We start from the raw sequence: 17,587 nt of genomic DNA, 5'->3' as shown, positions 1-17,587 counted from the left end.
TGCTGTGAGGCATAACATAGATGCAGAAATGTAGAAATCTCACTGGCTTTATACCTCCTTGTATTTCCTGTCATTTTCTTATTAGAAATCTGTTTGAGTGCTGATAACACTTGATGATGATGTCCACTTATGTTGCTCTGCTAAATACCTAATGTAATGTAAATGTAATAATAATAATAGTTATTATTATCATCATCATCATTATTATTATTATTATTATTATTATTATTATTATTAGTGACAGAGAGTAGGATTTGTGGGATATAGCTCTCTGTTCAGACATCTAGGCTACACACACATGCAGGTTTTAAAAGGCTTGTAAAAGTGGCCGAAATACCCAGTGAAATGAGGGGCGGAGTTTTGCGCCACTTTAATGTCTGCGCAGCTCCCGGGAGGCCCCAAGCAGTCTCTTAACCCCACCTGAGACCTCCAGCCCCCCGGTCCTTTGTACTCGCCCTTTTAAAGCCGCTACGCGCAAAGAACCGAGCTCCCCGCTGACCACCCCGTGTGTCACGGCTATAGCATGTTTATTATATCCCTCTCTCTTTATTGGAGGTAAATGATACTGTACGGTCAACGGTGTTAAGATCCTGCCACCTCACTCGCTCGCTCGCTCGCTCGCTCGCCCGCTCTCTTAGTTCACCGAAAGGAAAGTTCAGGGAAGCAATACTTTGGGTTTGAATGGGCCTTCCATAAGCGCTGTACACAAGTGTAAGCACTATTTCTAATACACACATCTCAAATACATGTTATATTTACTTTTACTGTATGTATTTCATGAGTATTTCACCTTTTTATGGTTTATACCTCTTAGCCACCTGCAGCCAATATTTTCCTCCGCCATCTTAACTGTAGTTTATAGATACATTTATGTGGGAAGTATTTGTATGCGTTAGTGTACTGTATTATATCCTATCCCTGATTGTAGATACCTGTTCCTTGGCTCAAGCAGAGCCTGGTCAGCTAGTACCCACCCCTTGGCTGCAGTGGTTTACAGGCTGGGGTGTGGAGTGAGGTGGGGCAGAGTGTGGCAGGGCAAGGGGGTGGGCTGCATGTTTGCAGGTGTAGCTCCACGGAAATCTGTTTACACAGATGTAGCCCCCAGTTGCCACTCTGTCAGCCCATAAAGTCTTCCAGAATAATCTCTCTTCTCCCCAGTTGGACATAATCACTTGGAGATGCCAAAATCAATCAGTTTAAATGTGTATCAAAGTCAAAATATCAAAGTCTCATGTTTGTGATTAATAATAACTTTTGGATTGACAGACTGTTGTCCTGGTCTACTCCTGTGCCTGATCATTCCCTGGTTCATAGTCCTGGGTGGCTGGGCCCATATTTATATAGTGTCTCAGAGTAGGAGTGATGCAATTTCCCCCTGTTCATATTCTAACTGATCCTAGATCAACACTCCTACTGTGTTGGTTTATGAAAAGAAGCCTGGGTCAGCTCTGGTTGGACTCTGTTGTATGTCCTACATTGTATTGCATGCATTTAAAATGAAAATGAACATCTAATACAAAACCTGAAAATTAAAACTGAAATCTGTGAATTATTTGCCGACATGTTGCTTTAGTACTTTTCTGCATTTACAAATGACGCAGAAATATTTTAAATTATTCTCACACAAAAAAAAAAAAAATCATAGAAAAACCTGTGCTGAGATTGGCCAAAGCATTGCGCCCTTTCTGGATGCAGATAAACCAGTACGCATTTTTCTTTTCTGGAAAATTAAGCAAGCTGAAAGAAATGGGAATAATTTCTGCCTGGAGGCCCACAGGCACTGCATATTGCAATAACCCACCAGTTAATATTTGTTGCACCCATTTTTGCAAGGAGGACTTCAACTATCAAAAAACCAATGTGGCTTTGCTAAAAAGCTAGTGCTGATGCATGGTGCTTCCCAGTCTTCACCTCTCTCCCAACTATTGCTGTTCGTGACGATCCTGGTGGCTGCAGAAAAGACGTGTGATGGATCGGTAAGTAGGCCTACCTTTAGTTAGCGATATTTAGATAGCTTTCAAGCTCAGATATGTGGAATTTAAGGCACACTATGCAGGATGTTTTACCTTGCTGTGGCCCTGTGTTTACAATCAAAGAAATCTCCTCCTCTATCTTCAACTCCCCCCACTCACCTCGAGTGCCCAACTGTGGCCACCTAGCCACCTAAGGTCCAACATAAAATGCGCCAACTCCGCGTTGCTTTTCAACCCTTTCATGAACTTCAACTGTCACCGTCAAGGAACATTACTGTTCATTACTGCACTGGACAGCCTGCTCAAATCTAGCGACCAGGAATGGCTTACATATGAGGAGTCTTATGGATATGAATATTAATGAGCAGAGGATACACTCCCACCCTGTCTTTAAAAAGTCACGATAACCTACTATAATAGTGTTTATTACAATGTAATGGTTATAATTGGGTTAAAACTTGAAATAAATATCAATTGTCACTTCTGGGGAAAATAACCACAATGAATCCTTTGTCTTGTATTTGGCTCTGATCTACAAATAAATGTAACTATTAGCTTTTTCTTCACAAACACAGTTCGGTGATTTAACTTTGGTGTTCACTGAACTCGCCAAACTATTTCAGGAAAGGAAAAAGAAAGAACTCACTGCATTGCATTTACTTGTGAGCCAAAGTTAAGGACAGATGTTGACTGACTCCAAGCCTGTTTGTGCGTGTTCTCTTAGGAACGTGTGTGTGTCCACACTCGAGCTCGACTGTGCGTGCAATGAGCGTGCGCTCACTCGCGTGTGTATCAGCGAGCACGTGCTCTTGTGCGCTGCATCACATGACGCGAAAGGTCCTTCCTGAAGGAAGAAACGGCCGCGGCGAAGGAACAGCCGCCCGCCTCGAGTCGTATTTCCTGGCAGCAGCGTGCCACAGTGAAACACGTGGGGTACGGGACAAGCCTTACGGAGGCACTGTGGGGGACAGAGAGGCGTACGGCCCGTATCTCCTGCGTAACTCACCGCCCGCTTAGTCAAACACTGCAGGGAACCGCCGCCCTGTCGGTCTGTGATCTGCAGTGCCTTCTGCGTGGAGCTGCTCCCGAGCCACTGAGGGCAAACACAGCACAGCAGGGACCCCGAAAATAAACCTGTCAGAGAGGCGACTGCGTGGAAACCCTGAAACCCTGTAACCCTGGCACAAAACCATCCACTCAGGTACAATCACCCACACGCTCACACACCTACGCTCTGCACCCACACACTCACACACCTACAGTACGCTCTGCACTCGCACACTCACACATACACCCACACGCTCACACACCTACGCTCTTCACCCACACACTCACACGCCTACAGTACGCTCTGCACCCGCACACTCACACATACACCCACACGCTCACACACCTACGCTCTTCACCCACACACACACACATACACCCACACGCTCACACAGCTACAGAACGGTCTGCACTCACACACTCACACATACACCCACACGCTCACACACCTACGCCCTTCACCCACACGCTCACACACACACTCACGCCCACTCACGCTCACATCCCAGTCACCTGGGCCCATAATGTGTCCGTAACTGCTGATTTACAAGCAAATGCAAATGCTACACGCCCACTCACACTTAACACTGTCACTCACCACACTCACACCCCACGCTCACAGTTACACTAACACGCATGATCCTGCACCCATTCACACTCAAATTTGCTCATGTTTACTCACAAACACAACTTGGTGAGTTCATTTTGATGATTGATGAAGACATATCAAAGTGTGTTTGTGGAATCTTTAGTGCTTTGCAGTGAGGGCAGCCTCCATTACTACCAATGAGTAGCACCCATCAGGGTGTTGCATAACAGCCATTTTATACAAGAACTCTCATTCCACTGAAACAACATGCCTCTGCGTTCCCATGGCCTATACTCTCTCAATTAAGATAGCCAAAATTTTATTTTCACGAATGAATTAACAAACCTTGCTGTTCCCTGTTTACATAATCTTTATTAAAACGTTGTCAGAGTTCATTAATTTATAATGTATTGCTCTGCTGACATTGACAACATACTTATACTGTATAACATGCCATTTTGTTTGCAACAGCTGGGATTTATCCATATCATACAAAATAATGTATTTGAAGTCTGATGTGTTACATGCACACTTTATGCATACACAGTAAAAAGTTCAGTGTTAATAGAATGCCAGTGGTGTTTATACAGGAATCAAATTTACTCTATCAGAGTAAAATCCACTCTATCAGAGTTAAACACTGAACATTGCATTGTATCATCTGGTATACGATTTTATTTAATTCATTATATGTGAAATTGTCAAATAAATTCCTTCAACAAAGATAATTTAAGTAGTACATTTATTATTTAATACAATTTTGTTTGTGATTAATGAATTAATTAGGGATTTTGTGGTACTATAAATATTATTAATCTAAAGAACTGCATTTTGCCACGTTCATCTAAGTTAAAAGCACATTGGAGTAAGATTCATCCTTACTGTAAACAACGTGCCACAATAAATGGGCACAAAATATGTAAATACAGCATATTCTGTTGGAAATGTCGACTGTTTGCCATTATTAATCAATAGTAGCAGGTAGGCTATGCACAGATTTACTTTTATTTAGCCTACAGACTGCCCCGTGCAGAACTCCTAAATTCGTTGGGATTTAATGTCGCACTGCTTAGGCCTACCGAAAATGCTTTCCTATTTTTAGTTTGACCGGGCACCTATTTAATGCACCGCAACTCGAAATTAACTTCGAAGGAAAGGTTTGCCTTAACGCAAGCTATCCAAATGACCATAAACAGGTGCTAAATTTGTTTCAGGCAACAGGCTCCAGCTGTCGAGCTGCTAATTTGACATTTTGCGCAGTGGGTTCGTATTTTATTGGTGGATGTTTTAATGTCAGAAACAAAAGGTTTAAAACGTAAGGACAAAATGCTCTGTCGTTTGCGGTCATATGGCCATCCTAAATTAAAATTCTTTATAGACAAATTACAGTGTCATTGGCATGGTGTAGCTACTACAAAGGCTGTTCTGCACAGCAGTGCTATGAAAATTTAGCCATACGTTTGTTACATGTAATTTGTAAGATCGCGTTTGTTTCTTTTGTTATATGCTTTGTGCATATTCAAAGATATAAACTCGAAGAGTGACACGTTTGTAAAACTGTCTGGATTTTTTAAGTTAAAATCAACATTCTGGGCAGGTACACAGAAAATATGTGAATACCTAAGGTAGCTCATTTTATTTTAATATATTAAAATGTAGAATAATAATATTATTGCTTATCCGCTGAAGACAACAATTGTGTCTTTAACACACACTGAAACTGAACTTGTGCATAATATAGCCTAATTCCCTAATTTGATCAATGGATTATTTGTATTGTTCAAATATCTCGGAATTAATGCATTATCAATTGACCAAATGTCCAATGATAATGGATTTAGCCTATTTCTTTGCTTATTTTTGCGTGCCTTTCTTTGTTGAAAAACGATTGTCGAAACGATTTTTCTTACACCCGCGTCTGTCATCTGAACACTGCCGCTCTGTAGGCAAAATTATGAATGAATCGAAAAGAAGGTAATTTATCTAATTAGAAAACCGGGAAACTGGGACAAATGGTATATTCATTTATATGATGATGACTTGTGCAGAAACAGTCCCTTTAGATTTACCAGACAATCCGGACACAAAAAATAAGGTTGGATATTTTTTTCAAAGACTTGGTTTACAGACGTCGAAGACTGACTGACCCTGAGGTTGAGACTTGAAGAGGATATTTTGGTAATATAAATATAATCGGTTGAAATAATTCATAGACCGCAAATATTTGGAAAATTGCTATGAACTGCGTTTTAAATGAGCATAAACTAATACACACTTTGCAATATTGTCAGAGCAATAATAATAATATTAATAATAATAATAATAATAATAATAAAGCATTAATTTAGCTACCCATGTCCTTAGTCTCTTCCATGGCTTCGAGACACCTCACAATTACGTCGGCCCTGAAGAGTTTAACTATTTTAGTGTTTTAGTGAATATGCGTTAGTACTGCTGTCATTTGTGTTAATGCCCTCTATTAAAATAACATTTGTTTGTTTCAACATGTTATCTTAAAATGTAAAACCAGCGACAGCCAATCATGTGCTTAGCAATGTAAACAAAAGTGCATAAATTATAAGCGTTTCCTTGCTACTATTGTTTCTGATATTATTATAGACTTACACGGTATCCCGCGTTGATCTATTTGTCTTTAGTCAGAATTTGTTTGTAATCACAAACGGTAGCACGGTAGAATTATCCAGAAGCTGTAAAACTAAAGGTGGTAGTTCATTGATAGACTGGGGATTTGGAGGTGGAACCAACTCTGGTCTATTGGAAGTTAAAGATTTGCATGCTCACGACAGCTCCTCCCATTCCGTTATAAGTAGTCTTGTGGACTCCTACGCGTGATGCTGTCTGGTGTTTCGGTTATAGTGCCTTGGGACATGTAAATGTTATATTTGAACAACTATCATTTCTTTCAACTTCAAAGAAAATGCACGCGTAACGTTTTTGCGCATCTTCCTTGGTTGTTTGTTAGATTTAAACATTTTAGCCGTCTCAATGATGACATTTACCATGATGAGGCCTATGGCAACCCACCTCCCCTATCATGACTTTGGCATAATGTCCGAGGACGAGGAAAATCGCAGCGAAAGCGACGGTAGCTCGGATCAAAGCTATGGATGCTGCGCCGACAAACGACGGAGGATGTCCCGCAAGTCAGGAGGAAACAACGTTGTTATAGTTAAGCAAAGGAATGCGGCCAATGCGAGGGAGCGGGACAGGACCCAAAGCGTCAACACAGCCTTCACGGCCCTCCGGACACTTATACCCACAGAGCCAGTGGACCGAAAGCTGTCCAAGATCGAAACGCTTCGTCTGGCGTCCAGCTACATCTCGCATCTAGCCAACGTACTTCTGCTGGGAGACGGGAGTGAGGATGGACAGCCGTGTCTAACTGCAGTGTACAGCGCGCAGGGAGAGGGCGATGTGAAACAGCCTCGGACCATCTGCACGTTCTGCCTCAGCAACCAAAGAAAAGGGGTAAGAATTTCAATATTGATAAAGCTGTCTGCCAATCACCGTGTGCTGTCTTAAAAGAACCCCGGGCGTGAACAGCGTCTTAGCCTACCAACGGTTATTATGCACTTCGCAAGTAGGCTATATAAATTGATGTCGCCCAAATTATATATTTTGTTTAAACAGCACATAAATACAGAGAAAATGCTGGTAATAGCATTTTGTGCAGCGGTTTGTCATTAATTTTATATTTCTGATTTATTCAGATTATAGGCTACACTGTACGCGTTTGGGTTCACTGCGCATTATGCGTTCATTGGGCATATTGTCTGCAATAATTTAATCTCCCATTATTAACCAGTGCATTGCCAATGAAAGTGGCCAATTTATGAATGCGATATCATTTTAATTCCACAAGCGCCGGTAGAAATTGTGATTCTTCGTTTTCCGAAGTTAATATTGTAACCCTTTCACCCGCGCCTCCTACCAATCCCGCAAGTATTTCTGAATGCCAACGCGTGCTTGTTACCCCCTGCTTGAATTCAGTTCATGGTTATGCGTGCCAGTTAGTCTGTCCTCAATAATAAGTGTAAATAACTGATACATCTGTTGGTGACAGTCGGATCACGAAGAAGATGAGATGATAGATAGCTGCAGGCAAATAAACAGCCTGAATAAAAGGATTTGGCCCACACAGTACTTCCAGTTGGAGAAAATTGAACGGAATTCTCCTAAATCTGAAAAAGTTTTTTTCTATTTCCGCTTTTTTGTGAGAACGCAAATTTCAAAAGAATGCACTCTGTGAGTGGTTAATTAACTTACATAGGCTAACAAAATAAAGTAATGGCAATACATATATGTTTAACGTGGACATTTTGTTAGTGCTCCCGGGTACCTGCAGTCATACCATGTTAACAAGTCATTATAACCGAGCTGGGTTGTACGTTGCTGAAATCATGTTGCCGAAACCCTCTGTATTCGTAGCAGTAGACTAGTTAGTCTGTCATTGTTGCGGTCATGTGGAGATATTTTTTATGTATCGTCATTTGACGTTATATTTGTTCACAGGTGAAGGATGGTCGAGACTGCTTAAGAATACGAGGAGTCAGTTCTTTAAGAATGAGTCGCAGATAGACGTCCCGAAAATTCAGCAGTAGCCGGAATCCATGTCCACAACTCAGGGAGAATTCAGAGTGGGCCACGCCGGTCTGAACAGACTTGTGGAGCAAGACGGAACCAGTGTGGAATAATAGTGAAACTATTTCATTTGGGCCAAGTCAAGCGGGATAGAAACACTTCTTTCACCAAGAGACCCAAGATGTTTATAATGACCTGTCGCAGGAGCGTCCAAACTTTATTGCAGAGCATAAAGTTATTTTGAAGAGTTTATTGATTTTTTTAAAATCATTTTTTTTTTTTTTGTGAACAGTTGCCTATTTGTATTTCAGTTTAAAATAAAAATCTATTTTTTGCATAGTGTTCTATTTCTTTTTCATTTGTATGCTTCAAACTCACAGGTACTTATGTACTCAAATATCCTATCAAATTAATATAGGAATATGCAATGGCCTACTTAGTGAAAACACAAAGTCAATCCACACGTGTAAATCACAACATAATTAACCCAACCACATTCGAGCTTCACGAGTCAGCGTTTGCTGTATTACTAGCTAATTAAGTTACCAGCCCCCAATGCCTCTGGCATACAGAGTTAGATTTACACTGCACTAGGCACAGTGTAGGTTGAAGAAAATGTCAGAAGAGATCCCAGATCCCAGATGTTACCAGAGGAGGTCTGGCCTAACACGTGGAGAATGGGCCTCCAACAGAGAACGTGGTCGGGTTAAATGGTCCCATTAATTAGCCATTTAGCCTGACCCTAAGTAGAGCAGAGTCGCCATGGGTAACGCTTGATAAATGGTCAGTAACGTCCTCTACCTCCTCCCAAAGGAAAGGAGCAATGTGACAACCTTTGCGGGAAATATTTCCAAAAAAAATTGTTTTTGAACGAGCTAAAAAAAAAAAAAAAGTTCAAAAAAATATTCCCGGAGTAATTTTCGAGCATAAGATTTTATTTTTATTTACAATAAATAAACAAAATATGATTATAAAGGTTATCAGTTCTTGAAAAATGTATATCGTTTTCTGAGTGTATTCTAGTGGGAATTGCATGCTAGGTGACCAAGCAAACATGATTTCCCACTCCTGTATAAATGTAGCAGCTGTTAAAGTTATGTCGCCTTTGAGGTCATGGAGAAGGCTTCAAATTTAGAGATTAGGGACACTAGAAAACCATCAACATGGTTTGTCCTTTTAGGGAGTTAGGCATTTTAAATGGTGTGTAGTATTTATTAAAGAAATATTTTTTCTCATTAAAGTGTTTGAATTTTAAAGTTATTTCAGTGTATAATGCCAACTGTGTTCACCTATTTGCTTGCTGCGTAGACATAGCCCAATGTTCTGGATGCTCCAAGGGATTAATGGTTAGTGAAAAAGAAACAGCCACCTGGTCACAGGCACTTGTAATAAGCACACACCAGATTGGTCTGCGTGATAGGCTATTCGCTTTATAAAGGCTTACACGAGTGTTCAGAAACAAACACAAGCATTTATTAATTTTTTATTATAATTTTTTGTCGATTTGGACGTTACCACAACTCTCTTCGCAGTAAATTACTAAACTGTCTTTTTTTCATGGATTATGGCCCATGCTTAATAATCTGAGGATGTGGCTGGTCACACGTTACCATTGGAAACGTGTTCCCTTAATTAACATTAGTGTTAATCATGTGCAGAACAAAACAGGCTGCGCACATTATACGGCGTTTTAATTTGCTATTACATTATGCCGCGCCTCTCACCGTCTTACTGTGTGGTAGGAATGCAATATCGGACTGCGTGTACTTTGGTTTAAATTGTATCCGAGTCGATCAAATTATGAACGTAATTGACTACTGAAATGTCAAAGACGTTTTATTTAAAATGTCATAGTGCCAAGCTAAATATTTTCTGGGTAAATTAGCAAAATCTTAAAAATCCAAAACCCCTAGGCCTACATAAAAACAGAGAACTCTCATCGGAGGACTCCATAACGAGTCTGGAACCAAGAGCACCCCGTTTATACAGGCACACGTGCGAGGGTGAAAGCCAGACCTCAGTGGAGCACATCACGCGCAAAGTGGCCTGTTTGTTCCGAGTGGTTTTAATGAATAAATTGCATTTAATTTCCTCAGGGGAGATTTGTAGCATAGCGGTATAGCTTATAGTGGCAGCAGTTCCAGCTCGTGCATAAGGATTCTCGTGCGCTGATATGTGTATTTATTAAAGATTCTATGCTATCTAGCCCTGTCTGTAAAGAGTGGGCCCTCGGGCGTTTGTTGAAGATCCCCGGTGTTGTGTAATAATCGGCTAAATCCAGATGTGCAGCTTCCACAGTTTAAAGCCCGGGCGTCTCCGAGTCTTTTCTTGGTCTGGTTTCGATTAAATTCAGAACCTGACCGAGGTCTGCAGATGCTTATGTCGCAGGCAGTGCAAGTGTAGTCATTCATAACTTGATACATCTTTTTTTTGGTGGGTACCAGCAAGTTGCTTAATCACAGCTGTTGTGTAATACAGAGCACAGAATTTGTCATGGTTGATCATAGCAATGATAGACTCCATGCATTGAGTTAAAATGAAATGAAGGGCTAATTTTGACTTCAGTAACCACTGCAACGTTATATAAAAAGCATAGTTATGCAACATGTAACGTCTTAAAAAGTAATGTAATTGTAATATTTAATTTTTCTGTAAACTTATAATATAGTAAATAACTAAAACACAATATATAGATATTAAGCATTTTTTTCATTGTACGGACTGCAGTGGCAAGACTGAATAAGTATCCAGCTAATGCCAAATATTTCAAAAATGTTCTGGAACATTTTGGTAAGATTGCTGTTCATGAGATAACTTTATGATAAACTTTTCCCAGACAGTCTTCCCAGACAGACAAAATAAATATAAATAAGTATTTTTTACAAATTAGTTGCGTCAAGGTGGATAATTTTAGAGGGTACTTTACATGCTGCAACTGGCTGGCAACATCCTCTGATAACATTTGTTTATATAGCTTATCATACAGCATTGGAAAAAAAACAATGTTGAGGATATGTGTCAGATTCATTTGGCAAAAGTTCCAGATGAAAGTGCTGAAAAGGCAGATTTATTATTGCTTACATTAACTGATAAAAATAAAAATGAACGGAACATATACCATTGTGGGAATGTTCTGAGAGCCCAATATAGTTGACTGGCGACATGCAGGAAGAGCAGCGCTGGTCTGTGCAGCGCTGGTCTGTGCAGAGTTGACCAGGGCTGCATCCAAGCGCCGCAGCCCTGCTAATGGGGAGGGCAGATGGTGCAGCACACCTGGGCGGAGCCAGCACACCGGGGCCCTCGGTCAGAAGGAAGATGCAGCACTACGCCGTGTTATAGATCCCGATTCCTGTTCTCATCCCTTACAAGGGTCCGCCAGACGTGGAAAAAAAGCTGAATAACAGGAAAGGCATGCTGACTCCTGCCACATATTTGCAGATCGGCCGATGTGAGGACGCCCCCCCCCCAGTTGTTCTTTCAGAACTTCAAAGTGTGCAGGGAGGCATGGGACCAGTGCCAAAAGACTGAAGGGAACTAGGCACAGGGCAAAGCTTCGCCAGGCCATTACAAGCATGCGCTCTGATTGTTCTGGGCCACTTTGCGTAAGCAAACCACACCTATACAGCAGACACATAAGGCAGAATAACAGGAACCTTTTGCATCCAACTAGGCCAAAAAACATACATATCAATTAGGTTACAGATTACTCGGAATTGTTGTGCCACTGAAATTGATCGTTTAAAAAAACATAAATGAAGCCAACCTTAAAAAAAAAAAAAAAAAAAACTTATTTAAAATGTTTTATTTTTTTCATTTATTAGGCTATATTTGAATACACAATTTTACACACACACACACACACACACACTAACTAGTGGGTATGCTACTGTAATCCAGTTCCTGTAAAACTGTAAGTAAACATATTTAATTGTAGCTTATAAGCTAAACTACATTAAAGTTGTTTTAAACAAGTTCATTTAGAATGTTCAACCATTATTAGACCAAATCATTTAAATATACCAATTGAAAAAATAAATATGTATTTGGGTTTATATATGGGGATTGTCAATGTCTATAAGTGTTTTTTTTTTTTTTTGTCTTATTTCCCAGCCTCATAATGGCTTCCTTGACTTTGGCACAACTCTGGTCCTCATGTTGACAAGCACCAAAAGCAGACTCCAAAGGCAATCAAAAGCCTAGAATCAAGAGTAGATACTGAAAGCTGTCTTACATATGCACTAAGGAGGCTATTGATCACACCTGTCTAATCAGAAAAACCTGTGTAGCCATTTGTTCAAAACATTATGGTGCCCTGAAATGGCAGGCTATGCATAAAAAGTAGTGTAATTTCTACATGGTGACCTTATATGAAACCCAATTTGTTATCATAAATTGGATTGAGGTCGAATGGCATAGTAGGGGATTGTCTCATGACATCTCCCTCATAGACAGCAGTGCACCTAAGGGCATAATCGTGGCCCATCCCTCACATGGGAAAAGTGTTGTGTCTCGCGATAACGTGGAGCAGTGCTCCAAACAGCTGGAGATTCCTCCAGGACTTCCCCTGTCTGGTTGCTGTGGGCTACGGTTGCTATGCTGGGCTCTGCAACTTGCTGTTCGCTTCTCTTTATCCACTACAAAAAAAAATTTTTTTGACCTGCATGTTCCAATGTTTACCCTACTATTTACAGCAAGGACTATTTTCCCAAAGGTTTGAGTGATGTCTTTTACTGTGGCCAAGTGGTACTGGGTTCAATCCCAAAGAGAGATCCTCCCGCTGCCTTCTCAGCATATTGCAGAATGAACCACTCCAGCAAAGCTACTGGTGCTTCCAATTTTCCATAAATTCCAGTGTGGAATAAGTCGCTGCATTGTTTTTCTTGGATAAGGGAGTGTTTTAGGAAGGCTTACTGTTCCTTGTTGAACTATCATAACAATCAGTCATGCAAATGTGACAGCAATCTTGTATAAGTATAGAAATGCGTTTCCTGAGTACTTTCAACAAAACTTTACTACTAATGTTTGTCCATTAACAATAAGTTGAGCATGCTGTGCTTTCTTCCGCAGTTACAGGTCTGTTGTCAGTTCATGTCTGTGGCTTAAATTTCATGTTGAGAACATTAGGATCAACCTGCCATATAGTGTTTGGGCAAATATTTTTAAAATACTTATATAAATATGTTGAGTTCATTACAGATAAGTGTGTCAAGTGTTTGGTCCAAAAATTCCACTGGAAAAAACAGCCCATTGGGAAATGAGAAAATCCTCTAGAGGAAAAGAACTCTCTGTGAAGGAAGGAGAGACCAAAGGAATGTCTCAGTCCATCTGTCTCTCTATCTATCTCTCTCTCTCTCTCACTCTCGGGGTGCAGCTGTGATGGGTGATGCATCAGATTTGGACACAGGCTGATTTACACACACACAACCTCAACTAGAAATTCTAACAAGATTACAAGCAACAAGAGGCCAAATTCTGCACACACGAGTCAATAAAGAACCTGGTTTTCCCATTTTCGGTCACCTGAATAGATTACCCGCATAAACAATTTGGTTGATAGAGGGAAATATGTTGAGAAATACCAGGATAATATGAGATGGTTACCTACCCAAAGATCTATACCTTGCCACAGATGATGTCAGTTGAAATTGTATTTGTATAGCACGTTTTACAGAGACACTGTCACCAAGACGCTTTACAGCAGAAACACAAAAGAAACTTGGTAAAATGTGAACCCCAGCTATGGTCAAAAAAAACTCCCCAGGTAGAAGAAAGACACTCAAACAGTGGCAAGTGTTTTTTCTTCCCAATGGGGAGTTTTTTTCTCTCCATATATTCTGTTACTTCAAGATGAAAGATAAGGACCACATAGTAGTGTATCATTACTTTACAATACAATCATTTAGCAGATGCTCTTATCCTGAGTGACGTAATGTCAGCCAAAGGCACTGGGAGTACCATTTAATGGATGTCAAAAAGTGCAACTCTCCCAATATTTCCATCACAATAATCAATGCAAAAGATATCTTGGCTATGCATATCTGACTATAATGGGAATTCAGCCCCGTGTAAGCCTAGTGCATTCATGTTTCTCTGCTCATGCCAAGAAGCCTGGCTTGTAACAGAACTCACGTCAGAATTTTTTTTGACATGAATTAGGTAAGCTATTATAAAATGTTTGAAATAACCACTTAGGCTAAAAACATGCAAATATTTAATTAACCACCTATTATCACTGATGATGTCAAATCGCATTTCTTTAGCCACGCCAATAAATTCAGTGACACGGTGCACATTAAGCTTTAGGTATACGTTTCCGAAATGCTTCATGTGATTCACCTGCTGCGGTTACGATTCTTCGTTTGTACATTGCATATTTAACACAGTGCCCCTGGTAATACGAATGACAGACAACTTCCCAAAAATGGCTCGGAATAGCCACGGTGGGATTCATGCGGACAGCCAAGCTTGGTGTTTACTTTGGACCATTCGCTCCTGGCGTTCCGTGCCCTCTAGCTATTTTCCCTCATCTTTTCCATTGTTTCCAAAAGCTTTGCCAAGAAGTTGTTTGTGAAGTCCGAGAAGCCACTACGAAGGGTCGAGGTTTCTGGTGTCATTGACCGGTGTATTTTTTGCAGATGTCACGGTTGCTTTACTGAAGTCTGGTATCGATTAGTCACAGTGAATATTACCCTACACTCCGAGCTCGCACTCCGCAGCAGCTGTTGGGATGTCAGAAATATAAATCACGACTGCAGTCCCCGATGGATGGGCGGGGGTGTGTGGTGGAGGATCTCGTTCGTGGAACTAGGAAGGGACATCCTGAAGAAACGGCCGAGTCACGGCTGCGCTGTTTGGAAACAGATGAAATAGCTAAGTGTTGTCCTAATGCAAATAGGAAGTCACGTGTGCAAGATGGTATCTGAAGTCAGAAACTCGTTTGGGAACGGTTTGTATTAAGGACGTGACTAATAAGTGTTCTGCAAAAAGGTTGGTGTGTCTCTAGTAGATTAATTTGTTTATGCAAACATGTATTACTGGAATGGTGACTCCATTCTCCCTAAATGCACGGACCAATCCTTTTGTCCTCCAGCGTTAACATGGTGTACGTTAAAGCTTGCTTCAGGGCGGTGGCCACATGTGAAATGGCCAAAGCCGTCTTTGTTCAATCTGAGAATGTGCCAGAATTTCCTTTACCAGTAAGCCATTGTTCATTGCCTGTAAAGACTATCATGTTGGTTTATATTCCTAGAAAGAATAGTGCAATTCCACAATAATGTTTGATGAATTTAAAAAAAACGAAAAACAATGATTTCCGAGACAATTTAACTGCGAAAGCTGCATTGCAAAATTAGATTGTTGTTTAATATGTGTTTAGGATCATATTATGGGCTCAGTTGTCCTTTGTGTATACACATCATCATATTGCATTATATATATATATATATATATATATTTACAGAGCTTTCAACCTATGGAAACTTAAATTGCTTTCTTATTACATATTGTAAATTATATGACTGTAGAGTTACAGGTAAGTATCACATGAGGAACCAAGTCAAGATATTACAGAAGTGCTTCGCTGGGGCTGACACCACTTTTTTTTCTCGCCAAGCTCAATTCCGTCACTTTTGTCTAAAAAACTGAATAGAAAACATAACGTCCTCGTTTTTAAAACAGACAGTGCACATCCAATTCAAGAAAAAAAGCACTATGCTTCAAATACTTCAATGGGAAATTTTCATGACTAAATGAAGGATTAGACAAGATAAAATAAGATTTATTTTTATTTTTCCTGAAGGAGCTTCAGTTGTGAATCCGACTGTGTCCCCCCTAACTAATAATAGCATTTGTAGTAAAACCACAAATAATATTTTGTAATTTATGCACAATTATTGTAAATATGTGGCTTAAATTGCGTCCATTTTGAAACTTAATTTTTTGCCAGATGATTCTGGCCTGTATAGGACACACATCAAAAAGAAGGATCAAGAAGTCAAGTCACCATGGAAACAGCCTTGCTCTCCAGCTCAAGTGTCGGCATGTGCCACGTCCAGGTCGTGCCAAAGTCCACCTCCCTGCCTCACCAGCAGCCAGTGAGAGCCCTGCATTGGCCTGGAGCTTCACCAGATTTGAGCCACTGCACAACTGCTGCTTAACCATGTATGCATAATTAGAGAAATAGGTTATGGCACGTAGCATTGAAAAGTTGTAAATACCTATGTAAATATGATCCATCACTGTGAATCACAGAAAACTGGGAGTGGGCATCTCAACATTATAAGTAGTTGATTTCTCGTGCTGCTGAGTATGGGATCTCTGAACACAAAGTAGACACTTTCAGAAAGTGTCCAGGCACATGAAGAAAAAGGAATGGGTGTGTGTAAGTTCAGTATCTGCTCATTTAATCTTCTAGGTGTTCATGTATAAATGTCTTAAGCAACCTTTAAACCGCTTATTTCTAGTGTAGTTTAACCAATGTTCATATTGCAATGCAAAACCTCCCAATTGTCTTTTGCACGATAAGTGTCATATTAACTTGGGTCAAACAGTAGTGTTTAAATGAAACCTTCTTTCTCCTAAAGAACAGAAGCACCGGGCCACGTTTTGTTTTTTGCTTTGGTCGGTGGTTGCCTAGCAGCCCCGGTCTCCAAAGGTCTCTGCTTCCCTCCCTATTTCCGACTTGGAAACGGCCATATTTACGGCAGGGGGCCCCCAGCGGTACGGGCGCGGACGCGCTCTCCGGTCTGGAAGCGCGGCGTGGCCACCGGGTTGCAGACGGCGTATTCCGGAACAGCGAAGCCGGCCTCCCGGCGCAGCGTGGATGGAAAGCGCATTACTGGGCTAACGAACGGTGCAAGCTGGGAGTCTGGGCCGCGTCTGCTCCCCTCACCTCCCCCCCCCACACGCCTCCATCTGTTCCATACGAGACCTGGCCGAATTAGAGCCTGCTGCCGTCAGGGGGGGTGTGGGGGGTAGGGAGGTTGGGGTTTTGAGGCGGGCCGGGGCCCCCCTTTCTAAATGGCTCCCAGAGGCTTCCCTCCGGCAGGAAGATGTCACGGAGCCACAGGAAGGAAAAACAGGCGCAGCCGACCCTGCGGAGGCACTCTCTGTGCGGCCCGGGGTTTTGGGTCAGCGCCAGGCCTGACATCATCCGGCGCTGGGACCCAGATGTACGGCTCCCCAAAGCCAGGGCCCAGAGCGAGGCGGCGAGCGAGCGCGTTTCTGAGCGGGTCCAGATTCACAGCGAGCGATGGAACCTCCTGCAGCAGCTGACTGGGTCAGGAGGAAACCGTGTGACCCCCCCCCCAATCCCACAAAAAATGCAGAGCCAGCTTAATACCGGCCCCCCGAGTGAGGCCAGTCTAGGAGGCTTTAA

At 41.4% G+C, this 17,587-nt stretch overlaps 1 protein-coding gene across 1 annotated transcript; it reads left to right on the top strand.

Annotated features, from left to right (window-relative positions):
- Positions 1-6,428: 6,428 nt before the first annotated feature.
- On the top strand, positions 6,429-8,553 carry tcf15 (transcription factor 15). Its single transcript, XM_064299177.1, has 2 exons — positions 6,429-7,098; positions 8,143-8,553. The coding sequence occupies exons 1-2, from the start codon at positions 6,616-6,618 to the stop codon at positions 8,206-8,208; spliced, it is 549 nt and encodes a 182-aa protein (XP_064155247.1). The 5' UTR covers positions 6,429-6,615; the 3' UTR covers positions 8,209-8,553.
- Positions 8,554-17,587: the final 9,034 nt, after the last annotated feature.

Source organism: Anguilla rostrata, chromosome 11, assembly GCF_018555375.3.
Source record: "Anguilla rostrata isolate EN2019 chromosome 11, ASM1855537v3, whole genome shotgun sequence".
NCBI lineage: Eukaryota > Metazoa > Chordata > Actinopteri > Anguilliformes > Anguillidae > Anguilla > Anguilla rostrata.
The sequence above is the reverse complement of the archived record's forward strand: the minus strand, read 5'-3'. Positions and strand labels throughout refer to the sequence as shown.

Bases quoted from the DNA above. Each gene is read 5' to 3' on its own strand.
- tcf15 (XM_064299177.1), top strand. From the start codon at position 6,616: ATGATGACATTTACCATGATGAGGCCTATGGCAACCCACCTCCCCTAT. The intron at 7,099-8,142 runs GTAAGAATTTCA...ATTTGTTCACAG, and splicing joins TCAGCAACCAAAGAAAAGGG to GTGAAGGATGGTCGAGACTG.